Source organism: Girardinichthys multiradiatus, chromosome 13 (assembly GCF_021462225.1).
Source record: "Girardinichthys multiradiatus isolate DD_20200921_A chromosome 13, DD_fGirMul_XY1, whole genome shotgun sequence".
Lineage (NCBI taxonomy): Eukaryota > Metazoa > Chordata > Actinopteri > Cyprinodontiformes > Goodeidae > Girardinichthys > Girardinichthys multiradiatus.
The window spans coordinates 7422885-7442830 of NC_061806.1; the positions used below are offsets into that span (position 1 = coordinate 7422885).

A 19946-nucleotide genomic window follows, 5' to 3' on the forward strand; every position below is an offset into this window, starting at 1 on the left:
TATAATCATTTTCAGTAAGCTTGCATATGTGATCCAATGAGGCTCGTTTGGCAGATTAAAAGTACCTTTTGAAAAGAACAACCTTTAAGCGGGTGTGAAACATACATTTCAATAAGCTCACGTTTCTGTATTAAAAAAGTTCTATTGGTCTGATGCAATATTCTAATCGTAAATGTTATGTTTTCATTAACTGTAAGCAGAAAATTATACATAGAAATAAAGGCCTGTGTGTTTCACTTAGTGAATGTGGTTACTGAAATAAATGAACTTTTCAATAATATTCTTATTGATTTAATATGACCGTAGTTGGTAGTCAGTCGTTAGTGAGGCAGAACTATTATTACTTTGTATAGTATTAAGAAAAACAAAAAAGGAATCAGGATGATGGTTAACATACCACTGACTAATCATTAACTAGCAAAAAGCAAAAGTGATGCCCTCTTTTTTTCACACATGGACCAACTGACCCTGCGAAATCCCAACACAAATATACAGTCTTAATTTTTATATAAAAGTGTCTGAGAATTTTGTTTACTCAGATTTTGTTAACGCAGATGAGAAGCTGCAGGAATCCTGTAACAATTTCACATCAGGACAGTATCAAATTATACAGTCCAATTCTGAAGAGGTGTCAGTTTTTAGCACTATTGCCATGCAGCAAGGTGGTCATAGATTCAAATCCCAATCTTCAATCCACAGTCCAAAACCATAACTGTTAGGTTAATTGGTCTTTTTAAAATTGCCCTAAGGTATGAGTGTGTGCATGCATGATTGTTTTTGCCCTGTGATGGACTGGCAGTCTGTTCAGGTTGTACCCTGCCTCTCACCAAATAAAGATAGGCACTAGCCATCCAATGACAGTTCAAGAATAAGCAGGTACAGAACAATGGACGGATGAAAAATCTCTCAAAGCACTGTGACCCTACAAGACTCGAAAATATTGAAAACAAAGCAAATCCAGCATTCTATATGTTAAACATATCTTATTTAAGAAATTTATAAAAACCCCTCTGAGTGTATGAATGCTACACTGAAAAGACAAACTATACATTAAGTTTATTTAATTTTAACATAAACATAGATGTTTAGAGACCTATCTTAGTTGAAAGTATTACTAATAACGATTTGAAAGGATTAAACATTGCTCTTTGGTTCCACCTAGTGGTTGAGGACCAGTGTTACATAATCAAGTCTAAAGAATTCTCAATTTAAAAAAAAATAAGAATAAAGTAAATGCTGAGATATAAAGAACTAAGAAGAACCTATAGAATAACTGCAGAAATTATTATTACTAAACTCTCAACCAGATACACAGAACCCCACCATACATATTGGCACAAACATTCCAAAACAACACTCTGAAACCTTAAAACGTGAATGTCTCAATCTTTTTAATGCCATCAAACACTTCCACACGTTTGACATCTCTAGCCCCGAGGTGGTATATTTAGTTTGAATGACAGTCTTTTAATTGTTCTCTTTAGATTTGTGTTTTCCCAAATTCTTTTAGGATTCCTGTTGTTAAACCTTGTGCAATGAGAGGTAACACGACACCGACTATTTCTAGTTGGCTAAATTGTTTTGGAGAAGCTCGTTTTAAGGTGTTAAAAAATTTTTTTTTAACTCGCGCAACTTTTCTTAAATACATCAGTCTTATTTTACATCCAATCATAATACAGAAACAGCACCAATAAATAGTGGATAACCTTAGATGCAACAGGGATCACAACAAACCTTCCCTACTGCTATTACCAGAGCCAAGTGCACACTGTTGACCTCACCATTCCACGGGGCAGGACTGTTTGGAATCTCTAGAACTGTCCTCAAGTGGTTTAATTCAGACTAAATTTTAGGTTCCGCACCTTTTCATCTATGCATGCAACTATTAGGCAGTGTCAGGAGACATGAATTTTCACAGCTACAGTGACAACACTTAATTTGGTTTTGCCTTGTTTTGCAGGGGGAGTAATGTTTATCTCCAGTGGTATATGGGTGCAGGTCTTCAAGGGGAAATTAGAGCGACCAATTAAACTAACTGATTTTGGACTGTCGGAGGAAGCTGGAGCACCCTGAGAGAATACATGTATCCAAATGGAGAACATGCAGAAAGACCCCAGGCCAGAAGTCAAACCCATCTTTCCGCTTTAAAGAAACAGTGCTACCAACTACACCCCCTACCAAGACCAATTGATTCCATTTCAATTATTTTTCATGGCAAACTGTATAAAAATAAATAAATGTATATATAAAATGCAAAAAATACACACTCTAAAACAGATTTCCCAAAATGGGTGAAAATTTCTTTGAGCCAGAGTTTAAAACATGAAATAGTAAATCTAAATTACAATCTTGCCTGTTTACAAATCAAAAGGACAAAAGTAAATTTTCTTGAAAATTCAATTCTGTAACGTTTTACAACACAACATGAATGCTGCCAATGTAATGTGGGACAAGCATGCTCACAATTATCCTCTTCTCTTAATATGAAACCATCTGTTTGTTCAGATTTGTTACCTACACATTCAAACTTCCCATCTTCCATTTTGCAACATCCCCGAAGTATTTATTATGATTCTTACTGGGAGGCCAACATACCCCACTTACTTCAAGGTAATGCTTACCCTTTTCTTCTATAAATCAACAATGCTTAATCTACAAACATATATGAAGAATCCCAAATTTTGTAAAGCCGAGTTCTACCAGAGCTGGCATATTACATATCGCTTCAAACAATTAAAGCAACTGGAATGCAGGGGACTGATATTAAACATTTGAAATCATTACATTTTCTGAAAAAAATGTAAACAGATTACCTATATGGTTCCAACATCATTTCAAGATCCATCGTTTGTTCTGACGATATCAATGTAGTGTCAGTTAATAGCCAACATTTGGATGATACACTTTAAATGTTTAACTTGACCCCATTTACAGATATGAATACAATTTTTTTTATTTATTTCCAATAATTTCTGACAACAATAGATAATAAGTGTGTACTAGGGTAACAAACAAAAAGTAATTAAAAACAAAGTTTTATTAGCTGGAAATGGGCTCAGGCAAGTTGGAAACAATGTATTCCTGATCTGCAGAGAACTCTGGAGGCTGCCAGTGACATTCAATGAGTGCATCATACAGTTCCTCACTGAGGTACATGAAGCTCCTGTTAGCCTCTACTACATCCACCACCAAGCTGGGATCTACAACACAAGCAACAGAAATCTTTGTTACATGTTGGACAGCCACTTCCCACATAGCAGTTTTTATAAAAACTACTCTAAAGGTTTAGAGACATATACCCATTTGTCTTGTTTATTCAATATTAACAGTTGTTTTATTGTAGAAAAATACAAAAGCCAGACTGGAGTAATTAAAATGCCTCACAGACCCTTGTTCAGAGCTGATGAAAAATTTTTGTACGCAGTATATAAAGTTTTGACATATTTGCAGTCAGGCTACTCATCAGTTTACCCAAGGTATAGTTGAAGATAAGATACCTTATGAGAAGTCACATTTTGGAACAATTGTAGTATATTTTTTTCTTGTTAGTATATTGGCATTACATTATTATACTTTTAGTAACTTTAAAATAGATTTATATGTCCATAGGGTACTTTTGGGAATGCATTTCAAACATTAAAATAATATGCTGCAGGATCAATACTTGTTTACACAACTCACAAGGGCATTTGATTGATATATATTACTGGATTGTACATCGCCTATTAGCTATAGTGACGTGGGAAAGCAGGCGTATCGAGTCATGTTAAAAAAAAACATCCTGTTCCGATTGGAGATGAGCATACATCTATCTGTCACAAAACAATCGTGGCACCCTTATTTCTAATCCAATTTTTATAAAATATGGTTTAAATTAAAGCTGAGAAAATTGCCAATTTTATGATACATTGAAAGGTGTACTTTCCCAAAATCCCTACTCTCAATAAAGAGTGTGGGAACTGTGACAGGTACTGTATACCTCCTGTGCTATAATGATCGTAATGCTGTCAATTGACTTTCAACAGCTCAAGCTGCATAGTTGTGATTATTGTATCAGTTTGTTGTTTTCTGGTCTTAATGTTGGAATTTATTAATTGATATATTTGAAAGGGGGTTTATGTGACTCCTATCATTTAGTTCCAGGGACATATTCGCCATCGGGAACACCGGGACAACTCCCAGTTAAATCGGGACCAAAAACTAGGTTCGGGTCATGCTTAATTTTCTTACATAAACAATTTATGCCGTTCGTGTAGTTCACTCAGGTCTTTGACTCGGTAAAGCTTCCAGACTCCTTTCTTTTACTGAGGCTGTTTGTCACAGCAGTGGAGAGACACAACACACCAGGTTAAGTGCCGGCCCCCTTAGCTTGTAAAATTGAGCGAGAGAGATAGCCAAAGAAGGAAAGAGGAGCAGAGAGGGAAACGAAAAAATAAATAAATAAGAGCACTGCCCGCCAATGCAGCAAAGCGCTATAAATAAATATTTGTTTATAAGGATCAGGTGGTAAAGAGTGAAAACACAAGCATAGCCTATTTTGGCCTACTGCTAAAATGTCCAGGAATTCAGATTTTGTGGGCCCTTCATAAACTCCACTAATAAATAATTTTATGTGATTATTGGAATCATATGTTATTTAATTTAATCTTTATTTAACCAGGTAAAATGATCTGTTTTAGTATTTTAAAAACTGTACTACCTTTCATACATGTGTACACTGCTAATTTATTCTAGAGTTTTTCACAAATTACCTTTTATGTCAATATCTCAATTGTATTCAAACTGTCAAAGAGCACCAAATTCTCCATGTACATATGGTAGGTAAGAAATTTTAATGTAAAATAATGATTTAAACTTTTATTGCTTATGGATCCAGTACAACTTAAGAAATAATGGAAGTAAATAATCAACTGTATAACCCTAAAGCTGCTCATTATCAATTAGTTATCAGTTGAAACAAAAAAAAATATGACCTCATAGTCCTATAAACTGAGTAAAGGAGTAATGCCATCTGCTGGACTGAAGGCGTAGTACAGTTTTCCTAACAACTTGCCCATATGTCAGGCTCATTTAAATAAATGGTCCCTGGCCTCTCTGAGCAATTGAAAAAGAACGTACACAATTTGCTGGGATTTCCTATTACCCAGGTAAAACAAGTCCTGGGGCTTTAAATCTTTGGGCATTTGGTGGAAAAGGGGCCAATGACTACACCCCAATCAAAACCTTAAGATAAAAGCCAAATTTAAGACTACATAATTCAACCACAGGTGAGTCTAATTATTTATTTAAGAGGTGTCCAGCAGACAGGTGACTATAAAAGGGCATCACTTAAAGAAAACCACTTCAAATTTCATGCTGTCAGCAATGGCACCACATGGAAGATAAATTTCACAAAACCTGAGAAAGGAGGGCTAAGAGAAGATAATCAAAGCTTTACATATCAGTCAGAATACTGTAGCAAAATTGATCTTAAGAACTTAAGATGGAAGTGCAACCATCTCAAGGAGGCGTCCAGGCTGTTTATAGAGGTTCTGTGTCTGTTAAAAAGGGTTTAATGAAAATCAGAATGCAAATTCACAGCAGTGACTGTTTTTCGTGACACCATACGGTGTGCACTGCAGAGGAATGGCATGCATGGGTATCGTCCACGAAGGAAGTCTCTCCTAAAGCCCAGGCACATAAAAGCATGCCTGGAATTTGCCAGGGCCCATGCTGAAAAAGATTAAGAGTACTGGGCCTTTGTACTCTGGAGTGATGAGACAAAGATCACAGTTTTTGGAAGTGATAGCTTCAAAACTGTATGGTGTCGAAAAGGTAAGGATTCCAAAGAAAAATTCATGGTACTTATAGTGAAACATGGTGATGGCAGTGTCCTTATGTGCGGCTGCATGGCCACTGCAGGCGTCACGGAGCTGTATTACATTGATAGTATCATAAACTCACAGATGTACTGCTCTATACTGAAAGGGAATATGATACCATCACTCCGTGCCCTTGGTTTTCATGCACTTTTCCAACATGACAATGATCCAAAACACACATCTAAAGCCACTGTTGCATTTCTGAAGTACAGGGTAAAGGTGATTGAATCGAAGACCAATACTCATTTATGCTAAGCACTGTATATCGATGTGGCATACTGACTCAAAGCTGATGTTTCTGTAAAACCGTACATTCAGTCCACTAGCACCGGAATGGGGAGGCCAGGGGGCCAATGGTGGTGCAGCAGGGGAAGTGGAAAGGAGAGACGCTGCTGTCTGGACTGGATGCTCCAAAGTTTGCCTGAAGATGTTACAATTTTGGGATTTATGAGGAAGTTTCTGTCTCAGCCATGGCCATAATGAGGACAAGGACTCTAAAGGGCACAACAGCGGACTTTTGACCGCGGAAAGGTTATTTTTAGGTTGGATATTGGATATTCGTACTTCGTGGATTCAGTGGACACTTCCTCCTGTTTGATCCCGATGTAGACTGGCAGCTTCTCTCTGCAGATGCTGGTTCGCTTAAGTATTGTCAATAAATTTCTACCAAACATGATGTTTCATGGTGGTACTGTTTTGTGTGCTTTGGGGAAAATATGTTATGTGATTAGCTGAAATAGGATATTATTGAATGCAACGCCTCCCTTGCATGTAATTCAGAAAGCTGATGTGTCCTTTTTTCCTTTCAGCTTCAGGCATGATTTATGATTTGTAAATAGCTAAATTATATTTGGGTTTGACCCACTCCGGCCATTGTGGTCCTTAATATTATTGTAGTTGCTCTTAAGTTTTATTAGCTTTTCTCTGCACTACCTGTTCTCAAAACCTTCTCATTTCTGTTGGTCCCATGGCCAATCAGTGAACAGCAGGCTGTGCACATCAGTTGATTAGGGACTACTCAGCCCCGGTAATACCAGGGCTGAGTAGTAATAGCAGGGACCAAAAAACTAGATACCGCTATGCAAAAAAAAAAAAAAAAAAAAACAGTAATGGGAACGCAGAGAGTGCAGAGCAGGTTGAAGTCAAGCAGGGCCAAATCAAGCCAGCGGAAAAGGGGCACAAGTGAGGACTTTGTGAGACTGTTAAAATGCATGCCAAGTAGGGCTGCAATGATTCGATGCAACAGATTAGAGATAAAAAAAAAAAACACTGATACAAATTTTATGCATCTACGCGTTGTTTAAAAAATATAAACAAACTGGTGACTGTCTGAATATTTCAGTCTCAGCGGTGAGCACTAAAAATCACACGCTAAGGGGACCGCAGAGGACAGTATAGCCTCAATTGCCCTATCCCATGATTCATTGCACCTCGAAGCGGAAACGGCAGTAAAGAGCAGCAGAAGCCATGAGTAAAGTTTAAAAAAAATTACACTTTCAGGTGTTTTCTCCAGCACAAAAATAATTCAGTCACATGATATCCAACGGTTGATGTTATGTTTAATTCAGTGTTTGTTCCTGAGCAAATCTGTTAGGCTGAAATTAAGATTACGCTTCATAACTTTAATTGTTTACAGGAGAGCATATTTGAAAATGAGTAATTCTCTCATCTTTATTCCCTGATGTTGATGCTGGGAACATTGCCTTGAGAAAGAGAGCAAGCCTGACTGCAGAACATGACAATATAGTCCCCTTTTTAAACTGTCATTTAAAATCCTTGTAAACATTAAGCATTGTTGAAAGCCTGAAAGTTTTTTTTTTTTTTTTATACATTTGGATCTATATTTACTTTTACCAGTTGGAAATAAATATTTTGTTAAAATAAAGTTGATTTTCAAATTCATATTTTATGGGTTTTCATTTGTCAGTCAGTCATTTTCTATACCGCTTCTTCCATAGTGGGTTGCGGGGAAGCTGGTTCCTCTCTCCAGCAGTCTATGGGCGAGAGCCGGGATACACCCTGGACAGGTCGCCAGTCCATCGCAGGGCAACACACAAACAACCATGCACACACCTAAGGGCAATTTAGAAAGACCAATTAACCTAACAGACATGTCTGTGGACTGTGGGAGGAAGCCGGAGTGCCTGGTGAGAACCCACGCATGCACACAGAGAACATGCAAACTCCCTCCAGAAAGACCCATGGCCAGGAGTTGAACCCAGAACCTTCTTGCTGCAAGGCAACAGTGGTATCAACTGCGCCAACATGCAGCCTGGGTTTTCATTTGTAATGGTGTTAAATAAAGGAGAGTGAAAAACAAGAGACAACAAAGGAATATTCACAGGTGTGTGACCTGTGAATAGCGTAAAGGGAGGTAAAATGTTTTTACAAACGACTGAATGTCAGTTACAACCAGAAAGTGAAGGGGAACATAAAAATAAAATCATGATTAGTTGACAAATAGAAAACAATTATTGATAGATTATCCAAGTTGCAGTCCTAATGCTAAGATTCTCTGCAATGTTGTAAACAAAGCAGAAGGTGGGTACTATACACGATCCAAAACGTTAAACATTCTGTTGACCACATTTCCATGTCATATTGATCAGTATGTCACTTTTGTCTAACTCAAGCATTTTCTTTAGTTTTTTTTCCCCTTCTCTTTGTTACCATGCTTTAACTGACAAGACAACTTGCAGTAAAAAAAATTCCACAATACAAATACTTGCCTTCAACTGCTTCTTCCTCTTGAACTGCTTCACTTTCCTGAAAATGCAGCAAAAACATTTTAGAACGGATGCTGTCTGTAAACAGTCAGCAGCTGTTATATGGTATGAGCTGTTTAACACAGAAAGCTCACCGGTACTGGGGCATACTGTGTGTAATCATGGGGATAGCTGTAACCATACATTCCTGCAGTCTGATCATAGCCCCATGAAGAGTAATACCCTGGATATGCCTGCTGCTGGTACTGGTCATACTGGTCATAACCATATCTGTATCCTGAGTTTGACTGCCATGACTGTTTGCTTTCTGACTGCTGTTGCTGCTGTTTGTTCCGTAAACTGGGAAAGGGGGAAAAAAAAAGAACACTGCTCAACTTCATATTCATCTGTAAGCTGATGTAGCCAGATTGCAAATGACTCACTTATTAGCAGCCAGGCTCAACCTTAGAGGTTTACCACCGAGTCCCACAGCACCTTGACACTCCTCCAGTGCCCGCTTTTGGAGCCGTTCGTCTGGAAACTGAACAAAACCACAGCCCCTAAAGTGAGATACAAGGGTAGTGTTCAGCATGTTATGAAGAAGGCGCAAGGAGTAGTAAAGTGGTTCCGTGGCACCGACAGCAAATTCCAGTATGAGCCCTGCTAGGACTAAAATAAGAACTAAATTGTCTTACACTGGAATAATAATAATAATAATCTTTATTGGTCATTGCACATGTACATTACAATGAAATTTGTCCTCTGCATTTGACCCATCCCTTATAGGGAACAGTGGGCTGCTCAGGGACCCAGAGTGGCAATCTGCAGGATTGGAACCTGGCCCCTTGTGTTCCCTCTGGAATGCAAACCTCCTGTTCTAACCACTAGGCCACCACCATTTTTCCCCAAATATTTACAGTTGAGAAATTTTATATGAACACAACAATATCAAGCATAAGCTAGTCCTACACGTTCTACTGTGGTAAAATTGATGGCTATGGACTGCATGGGAAAGGGAGTAATGTCTACATTCTATAAATGCCTGATGGATAGTTGTACTGAAACATCTGTGACAAGGCTATAGGCTTGGAGAGGGGACTTTGATACTGATATTTCATTAGAGGAATGGAGGGAAGCATGTAGAAAAGCACAGGCAGAAACAGCCAATACACATCTGAAATTGCTACAACTAGCTGATGAGAAAGTATACAACTCCAGAAAACCTAAACAGCTATAACTATGCTATTCCAGACACATGTATCAAATGCAAGGTGGAAAAAGGTATTCTCTTCCATTGTGTTTGGCAATGTACAGAAATACAAATGTTTTGGCCGGAAGTGACAAATCATATTCAGAATATTCTAAGTGTCCAAATTCCATTTAGTCCAAAATTCATTATTTTTGGACCTTATTCAGAAGCATTAAAAGTTAAGAAAAGTCAAAAGATATTTATAAATTTGAGTATATTATTAGTGAAAACATTTATAGGGCTTTGTTGGAAAGATAGTAAACGGCCAAATATAGGGAGATGACTTTCTGAATTGTCTACAAATACTCCCCTTAGAAAAAAAATGACTTATACAATCAAACATAAACAAGAAAAATTCTACGAGATTTGGGACCCATTCTTTAAATCTATTGCGACAACAGATGTAACAAACATAATGGAAGAGACTGAATAAAACTTTTCAATTTTTGTTTATTTTGGACTCTGTGGCCCTCAAAGAACAAGGAAAATGTGTGTTCCAATCTAGGAATACAATCTAACTTTATAAACTAGATTAGATCCCCAAAGTTGAATGTATAAAAACAAACAAGGTTTTTTGTATTAAACATGTTTTATTTGTATGTAATAGTTTTTTTCTAAATGAAAAATTAATAAAAAATATTGTTTGTAAAAAATTGAATGAAAATTGATTTTTTTGAAGAAGCATTATTTCTTGCTCAACAGTTTTCATAAAAAATTTTAAGTTCCTCCCAAAAATATATGTTGTCTGCCAAGAGAAAACGCAATGTCTTTGATACATCACAGAGATCGCTAATATATGAAATAGTTTAGGCCCCAGCACAGAGCCTAAAGGAGACATAAAATTGTTCTTAATGTGGATTTATATATATTCGACATATTGTTGTCTATTTTCTAAATAACTACTAACCCATTTTAATACTATACAGGTCCTTCTCAAAATATTAGCATATTGTGATAAAGTTCACTATTTTCCATAATGTCATGATGAAAATTTAACATTCATATATTTTAGATTCATTGCACACTAACTGAAATATTTCAGGTCTTTTATTGTCTTAATACGGATGATTTTGGCATACAGCTCATGAAAACCCAAAATTCCTATCTCACAAAATTAGCATATCATTAAAAGGGTCTCTAAACGATCTATGAACCTAATCATCTGAATCAACGAGTTAACTCTAAACACCTGCAAAAGATTCCTGAGGCCTTTAAAACTCCCACCCTGGTTCATCACTCAAAACCCCAATCATGGGTAGGACTGCCGACCTGACTGCTGTCCAGAAGGCCACTATTGACACCCTCAAGCAAGAGGGTAAGACACAGAAAGAAATTTCTGAACGAATAGGCTGTTCCCAGAGTGCTGTATCAAGGCACCTCAGTGGGAAGTCTGTGGGAAAGAAAAAGTGTGGCAGAAAACGCTGCACAACGAGAAGAGGTGACCGGACCCTGAGGAAGATTGTGGAGAAGGGCCGATTCCAGACCTTGGGGGACCTGCGGAAGCAGTGGACTGAGTCTGGAGTAGAAACATCCAGAGCCACCGTGCACAGGCGTGTGCAGGAAATGGGCTACAGGTGCCGCATTCCCCAGGTCAAGCCACTTTTGAACCAGAAACAGCGGCAGAAGCGCCTGACCTGGGCTACAGAGAAGCAGCATTGGACTGTTGCGCAGTGGTCCAAAGTACTTTTTTCGGATGAAAGCAAATTCTGCATGTCATTCGGAAATCAAGGTGCCAGAGTCTGGAGGAAGACTGGGGAGAAGGAAATGCCAAAATGCCAGACGTCCAGTGTCAAGTACCCAGTCAGTGATGGTCTGGGGTGCCGTGTCAGCTGCTGGTGTTGGTCCACTGTGTTTTATCAAGGGCAGGGTAAATGCAGCTAGCTATCAGGAGATTTTGGAGCACTTCATGCTTCCATCTGCTGAAAAGCTTTATGGAGATGAATATTTCATTTTTCAGCACGACCTGGCACCTGCTCACAGTGCCAAAACCACTGGTAAATGGTTTACTGACCATGGTATCACTGTGCTCAATTGGCCTGCCAACTCTCCTGACCTGAACCCCATAGAGAATCTGTGGGATATTGTGAAGAGAACGTTGAGAGACTCAAGACCCAACACTCTGGATGAGCTAAAGGCCGCTATCGAAGCATCCTGGGCCTCCATAAGACCTCAGCAGTGCCACAGGCTGATTGCCTCCATGCCACGCCGCATTGAAACAGTCATTTCTGCCAAAGGATTCCCGACCAAGTATTGAGTGTATAACTGTACATGATTATTTGAAGGTTGACGTTTTTTGTATTAAAAACACTTTTCTTTTATTGGTCGGATAAAATATGCTAATTTTGTGAGATAGGAATTTTGGGTTTTTATGAGCTGTATGCCAAAATCATCCGTATTAAGACAATAAAAGACCTGAAATATTTCAGTTAGTGTGCAATGAATCTAAAATATATGAATGTTAAATTTTCATCATGACATGGAAAATAATGAACTTTATCACAATATGCTAATATTTTGAGAAGGACCCATACCTCTAATTCCATGTTTGTAATTTAGATATTTGAAATTCTGTAGTAATGTTCTGTGAGTTTTGTTAATGCCAAAGCTGTTGATCGAGAGCTTCTAAATCAAACTGATCGTCATTTAACAAAGAATGTTTTTCAAGAAAAATATCATATTTTTTAAGAAACAACTTTTCCAAGATTTTTTAAAACTGAGAGAGCAAAGATAGAGGCCTGTTATTCTTAAGACTTATCACCAGATTTAAAGAGTGGGATAATCTTAGCCACATTTATTTTATCTGGAAAGACACCAGTATTGAAAGACAAATTGGATATATATTTGAATAGTCTGCAAACACAATGTATACTCTTTTTAACAATTAACATATTTAAACCAACCAGACACGTCAATAATTTCATTCTCAGTGATTTCATTAAGATTTTGAGATTGCATAACTTTGTTTTCATCTTTCTAATCTTTCTAATTTTCTGTGTGTGATGGAATGGATTTGGCAAGATCTGACCCAACATTGACAAAAAATAAATTAAATTCATCAGCCATTTTCTCACAACATAGCTCAAAATTCTGCTAATTTATCATCATTTAAATCATTTTACTCCTTACAACACCCCTCAACACTTTCCACATTTCTTTAATATTATCTTTTCTTTCCAATAACAAATTGCTGTAATAATCTTTTTTTTTGCAGGTCTCATAGTCATCAGCATATTGTAATAGGCCTTATGTCGATTTTCCATCCTCTGTCCGATATTTTAATAAGTCTCGATAAAGCTTGTGCTTCTTTTTGCAGGATTTTAATGTCTTCTTTGTTATCCAAGGTACATCAATACCTCAAATATTTTTATTGGGCAATTTTTATTATATAACCAAAGATACTTTTGTAGAAAAGATTCATAAGCCCGATTTACATTATTTTTGTCCTAAACACTGTCCCAGTGTTCCTTTACCAGATCATCCTTAAATGTATTTATACTTTCATCTGTTCTCAATCTCACAAGTCTTTTCAAACTTATTTTATTTTTAACTGACAGGAGTAACTTATAAATACTGGTAAATGATCAGTTATATAATTTATCAAAAGACCACTTTCAACAGATTTTTCTCATAAACTCATAAAAACGTTATCAATTAATGTGGCACAACTAATGGTTATTCGGCTAGGCCTGGTAATAGTTGGATAAGGGCCTCTGCTAAACATAACATCTAAGAAATCTGAGCTACTTGAGTAATTGGTCACTTTCAAAAGGTTTATATTAAAGTCACCACAAATTATTGTCATTTTATTTTTACTTAACCCATCTAATAGTTGCTCCAACTTAACACTAACTGCTTTTATACTAGACCCTGGCGTTCTATATAAGCATGTGACAACGATGTTTTGCCTCTTCTTCATTTCAATTTCTGCAGTTATACATTCCAATAAATCGTCAATCACAATAGTCATGCACTCAATTATTTTGCATTTCAGATCACTACAAACATAGACAGCAACTCCGCCTCCTCTCTTATTGATCCTATTAACATCAAACAATTCATGACCCTCAAAATGAAATTCAACCCCTTTTACATATGTGAAATTAAAAACTGTGTACACAAAATCAATGATAGCAGTAGCTTCATTATTAACATTGTCTGGGAAAGACAGACAGCTTGACAAATAAACTGCTTTGTCTTCACTTTGGTCATAGCAGATGCCCGCTCATACTGAGCCAAGTTAGGTTGGGCGTTTCTTCCTGTTGAGGGGGAGTTTTCCTTTCTGCTATCACTAGATGCATCCTCAGTACAAATGAGCAAAGACAGGAATGGCAACAACATCAAAGGCTGATTCTTTGCATAGAAATCAGTTGTGTAATTTTCTGTGCCTAATACATACTTAGAGTTACCCATGCTGTCGAGGACAACTTTCCCACCACGACAGGAAGGGTAACGGTTGTAAAAGAACTCATAAAGCATCCCATCATCCACCTCTGGAGTTAGGTCTCCCACAAACAGAGAAAACATCTGACTGAAACAAGAGAAAAGGCAGGAAGACATCAATAAAGAAGGCATTATTTGACACTATATAATATCTAAGTGTTTTGATTCTTTAACTGGACTCACCCAGTGTCCTGCTTCCCAAATGTGGCTCTGTTTAACTTAAATCTTGTAGGCTACAACAAACAGTTTATCTTTCAAAGGGGTTTCCATCAAACAAGACAATAAAGGGTTTACAATGTTTAGGAAAAACTGGAAATACCGGACTGGCTCCAGGCAGGGCTTTTCCATTGACTTTGCGCAAACACCTCTCAGCTGTGGCCTCATCAGTCATTTCTACGAAACAGTAACCCAGAGCCCCCCTGGGAGATGGAGCCCTGTTAAACGTCAAAATGGAAGAACTGCAAACACTCTAACTGCCTATTGCCTCAACACTCACCCAGTCATCTTGTTCCGAATGATCCGCACATTTACCACCTGTTCCCCCATTGTAGCAAAGGCTCTGGTGATGAACTTCTCATCCATGTAGGACTCAAGCTGCAATGCAAAAAACAGAAATGCACTCCAAGAATCAATGATTTACACTGCTAAGGTACCATGCTTAAATACTGGGCTTTCTCCATTACTTCATTTGTTTAGTTAAAACTAAATGGTAAGTCGTTTTGATTCTTTATCAAAAATTCTGTGTAACTTCATTTCATCATTATTTATGTGCTTACAGACATGACAAAAAATGTAACATGAAAAAAGTCTTGGTTGACTCCATCTTACACACCGTGGCAGAAGGTGGGATTCTTCTACTGTTGGAGGATGATTAGAAAGTTGGTTCACTTTGATGTAACACAAAGCTCTACTGTTTAACAGTTAAATTTTTGTTTTGTTTTGATACATAAAATATTTAAGACTTTGTTGTAACTAAAGCCTCATCTTTTTTCATATATTGTAGAGGAAAAATAATGGAATCGTTCTCCAATTTACTTTTTTTAAACCAAATCATTGCAAAAGTATAACGATAATTATACAAGAGCTAAAATGGAAGTGTTGAAGACCTTAAAAAGGTGTTGTTCTATTTTACCACAAAGCAAACAAATGAACGTAAAAAAGGACGCATAAAATGTCTTTGAAAATGGATAAACATTAAAAAAATATTTGTGGTTGCATTTTGCAATTCCATTGTGATCTAAATGCAAGGTTCTCGCCAGCGCACTTCAGCATAGCGGTGAGTTTTCAGCATAGCTGAAATTTACGCTAATTTTTTATGAGCGAATCGGCCCTTTGACTGACATCTGGGCTACCTCTGTGCGTTTTTTATGTTGGTTGTGGCGCACGCACTGCTACCGCTTCCTTTCGCCCTATGCGACAGCTAACAGTATCTACCCCATGTGTCCCCATTTAGCAGGGTCCAACACAATGGCATCAAATAACTGAATTACCTCCTCGGTATGGAGTCAAGTTCTCTAGAGTCCTGCTAATGACATAATTATTTGATTCAGGTGTGTTGAAGCATAGACGCAAAGAAACATATTTTTATCCCTTGAGGAAACATAACACAAAGTATTGGTGGTCAACATTTAGCCCCCAAAACCTGAACTAGCTGTATCACGAATGCATCAATTGTGGCACAGCGACTGTGCAAATGCAAAAGCACAAGGTGGAGGTTGCCACATCCTTTAAGGTCAGCTGTTTTGCAGGTTTTAAGAGATTCTTGTAAGTCAGAGAAGTGACCTAACTAAACAATAGGGCTGGAAGCATCGGTGACAGGTTCTTGTTGGAGGTGGAAGAGTGCAGAAGGATACCCGTCAAGGAGAAGGTAAGTTTCTGAACTAAGCAGCAAACAAGACCTGAACAGGTCTGCTGATGTTTTTGGAACATCTCAGATACAAATCCATCACTTATTTTTCAGACGTCTACTCGTGAGATTCACCTGTGTTGCATTTTGTGAAGTCATTTTGAGCCTAACAATGTAGCTTCACAGTTCTGATATGACAGATGTAAAGGAGAATAAAAAACTGGCAACCATGTGCTGCTCTACACAACTTTAAAGTTGTGTAGAGCAGCACAGAATTAAAGTTGTGCTGCTCTACACAAATTGCCACACGTAATCAATTGAGTGATCATGTGACATGCTGTTGTACTTGCATTTTACCACAAGTGACCACAACAGCTAAAATCAGCACCAAAACAAATAAAACCGTCAACTACAAAGAAAACTGCCTCAGGCAAACAGCTCTTGGTTTTCCCAGGAAGAATAAAAATCACGACTTATGACAGAAAGTATTTTTTCCATCAGAATTTTAACAATATTATTAAAATTTCAACAACAAAATCCTAACCATAGAATAAGCCATTGAAATGTTTAATTAAACTAGTCAGCAAGAGCGTCTAATTATAATTAAAAAATTTTTTATTGAAAACATATATATTCCAAGCTTTATATTCATTTTGGCTCGTTTCATTTTATTGGTTTGCCTTAATACATTTTAGAAAGATAAAATCAATTTTAATCCACCTTTTACAGGCTCCGCACCTTGGACCCAGGGTAGCTGGCTCCCCATAGAGGGACAAGGTGCATGCCTTGCAGCACTCACCCTGCTTCATCACGAGTCTTCAGTAATCTTAAGGTCTATTTGGCAAATCTCTATTATTTATTTTAACAAAACCCATACACTAACTGTCTAACAAGCATCTGAATCACATTCTACAGACAAACTAACAGCCTATTCACCCATCCATCTATTTTCGATACCCGCTTCTTCCATACTGGGTTGCGGGGGAGCTGGAACCTATCTCCAGCAGTCTACGGGCGAGAGGCAGGGAACGCTCTGGACAAGTCACCAGTCCATCGAGGACCATCGCAGACTAATGCACTAGACAGGGGTGCACAATAGTAAAATGGAAGCTTTAATGAATTGTTGTTTCTCATAGATTGACATAATGCATTGCCCCAGCAGGAAATTGATAGTTAATACATTGGAAAGAATTATAAAACTTGAGATGTTAGGTGTTGAAATGAGCATTTACAAAGAAAACTGAAAAAAAGGTGTATGACAAGCCCACATCCTGCTTACATAAGACCTGACTGATGATTATATTTACTGGTGAAATCAATGGGTCAAAACATTCAAGTACAGAAAGCAAGAGGCACTGTTGTTTGATCCACAATTCCAAGTGTTCTACTTGGAATTGCTATGTTTTAAAAACTCCTGTTCAGTTGTTAAATACATTAGTCTTCTGTCACATATGACGTTTCCTTGCAATAAGTAAAACAACTGACTGAACATTCTCCAGTATCAGTTATTGCATTTCTTTTTGTGCCAGGTGTCACAATGTGGCAGTTTTGATGAAACAAGTCTGAGAAGCCCAGGCAAAGAACTCATGATGCACTAATCTTGTGGGAAATTGAGACTGAACATAGTTTGGAACAAACTTAATTTGTATATCCCAGAATAGAAAAATAAAGACTTTAGATGAGTCTTTAGAACTAGAAAGTTTTAGCACTGAGTAAATTTGGGACTGGAGATCACCTCTGGGACCCGGATGTAAACTACTTGTTATAAACAAACAGCGCTTTATATGGAACTCAAAACCGGCAGACTGTCTCCTCTCTAACTTCAAGAATAACCACATGAAAACCAACAATGGGAGGTTTTCAAAAACTTACTAACACAAATTACCGCCTAAAAGATCATGTTAAGTCTCCATACCCGCATGGAACTCATGCTGTGCTAGCTAACTGCTACTGCTGTTTACAATAAGACAGAAGAAACTAGCTGTGAACTTACGTTTCCCATCCATAACGTGCTCATGATGCAGTCCGCAGGGATGCTCCTCAGAACAACAACACTCACCTGTTATGTTTACTGACGCTAAAGAAATAGACACATCGATTAGTATTCAGCTACCAGCATACAGCCAAGTACACCTCGCTGCAGCAAACAGAAAGGGGCGGGGACAGACCACTCGACAGACCCATACCATATGTGGAATCGATACCATTGTACTCCGGAAATAAAGGGGGCGCTGTTTCCTATACCAGCTGCGGTATGTCACGTTTTTTTTCTTTTGAAATCTTTATTGATTTCGGTATATATAATAAACATCGTAGCCGCAGTATCTCACGTTTTTAAAGAAAATATATATTGATTCCGGTCAAGCATAACTATGAAACAATAAAAGACATTTACACCTCAATTATTGTAAATGAGTAAAATTTTATTTCTACATCACAAAGTGCTTCACAAGGGCAAAGCAAATACAACAACAAACACATTAAGAAAAGGCATTTGTGAATAAAATGTCTGTAGTTGTTTCTTAAAAGAGTCTGTGGAGTGTAGGGACAGTGGGAGAGGTTTGCAGATCGTTGGAGCCACCGCCTGAAAAGCCTGGTCTCCACGTGTTTTAAAACGGGTTCGTCGTACCACCAACAACATTTAACTCGAGGACCTCAGAGGCCTAGACGGAGATATAGGACCAAAAGGTCCAGAATATATTTAGGGGCCTGGCCATGCATTGCCCTGAAAATTAAAACCACAATTACAAAATGAATACTGAGGTGAACAGGGAGCCAGTGGAGGTCGCCAGAAAAGGAGTAATGTGTGCTTTCCTATTGGTTTTTGTCAACAGCCTTGCCGCAGTGTTCTGCACAGACTGAAGGCGAGCCAAGGAGGTTTTATTTAAACAAGTAAAACAACTATTACAATAGTCTAAGGTCCCGTTCACACTGCAGGGGGGGAGAGATTTTATAATGAAAGTTATCTACGGGGTAAGAACGCTGTCAAAAACAGTGTGTATGTTGTTGTGGAATTTTCTTATCAAAGTGGGTAGAAGTTGACTCATAACAAGAGAAAATCCGGACTTTGTCTTTATAAGTTTTATTCAAAGGCATTCAGCGTTTGAAGACCCTGACACTGAGGTTAGTCTGTGAAACAGAGCCCCGATCAACATTTACATACAGTATTTATACCAGAACATGACAGTGTTATCTCAACACTTCAAAGAGTCTGTGTTTTATGACCCCAGACCCTTCTCGGGTTCAGAGGTGACTAGGTTACCTAGGAACAACCATCTACTCTCCCTGAGGCATCACCCTAACAAATGCCCTTAACCATTAAACTTCTGATAATGGCTTTTACAGCTTCCTCCTCTAACACAGATGTTCACTGGAGTGAGGTAAACCAAAGGTCATACACTGTGGAATGCTTACTGCAAGAATTTCCATCACACTCGGCTTTCTTCTGATTACAAGATAATCACAACTAAAGGAAAATTCTTCAAAACCATCACCCCTCTCAGCTAACAGATAATCCAAAGCCATTCTAGTTTGCAAACTCATCGTTCTAATAGCTTAGGCTGATTGAAGTATAAGTTGTGACCGTAGGTAGTAAGTGAGCTAGATAACATACTCCAGACCAAGTAGCAGGCAGATACAGATATGATCTATTTCCACACATCCAACCCGTGTTCTTAGGACACGAGAACCCATCTCTACTAGGAAAAGTAACAAGAACCCTGGTTAATTTACCTGCCTGGCCATACAATTAACCTCCATCCGGTAAGGCTGTAAGATTAAGAGTTAACACAAAGGGATCTGGAGCCAAAGATTCTGAAATAGTATAAGGATCAGTCCTGACAGGA

At 37.9% G+C, this 19946-nt stretch overlaps 1 protein-coding gene across 2 annotated transcripts; it reads right to left on the bottom strand.

Annotated features, from left to right (window-relative positions):
• Window positions 1–275: 275 nt before the first annotated feature.
• LOC124879384 (tRNA selenocysteine 1-associated protein 1-like) lies at window positions 276–18280 on the bottom strand. Of its 2 annotated transcripts, none has more exons than XM_047383926.1 (9): window positions 18095–18280; window positions 14752–14849; window positions 14575–14689; window positions 14439–14488; window positions 14212–14343; window positions 9010–9126; window positions 8722–8926; window positions 8591–8627; window positions 276–3200 (listed from the first exon to the last, which is right to left on the bottom strand). In XM_047383926.1, exons 1-9 carry the CDS (start codon window positions 18116–18118, stop codon window positions 3040–3042), a joined length of 939 nt encoding a protein of 312 aa, XP_047239882.1. In that variant the 5' UTR covers window positions 18119–18280; the 3' UTR covers window positions 276–3039. The 2 variants fall into 2 exon arrangements, with proteins under 2 accessions (XP_047239882.1, XP_047239883.1); XM_047383927.1 differs by having other exon boundaries at window positions 14575–14674; window positions 18095–18279.
• Between the last annotated feature and the right edge of the window lie 1666 nt (window positions 18281–19946).

Excerpts from the sequence above, each read along its gene's own strand:
- LOC124879384 (XM_047383926.1), bottom strand. The coding sequence starts at position 18,118 with ATGAGCACGTTATGGATGGGAAAC. Across the intron at positions 14,690-14,751 it reads ATTCGGAACAAGATGACTGG|GGCTCCATCTCCCAGGGGGG; the intron begins GTGAGTGTTGAG and ends GACGTTTAACAG. Across the intron at positions 8,927-9,009 it reads TTGAGCCTGGCTGCTAATAA|TTTACGGAACAAACAGCAGC; the intron begins GTGAGTCATTTG and ends CCCCTTTCCCAG.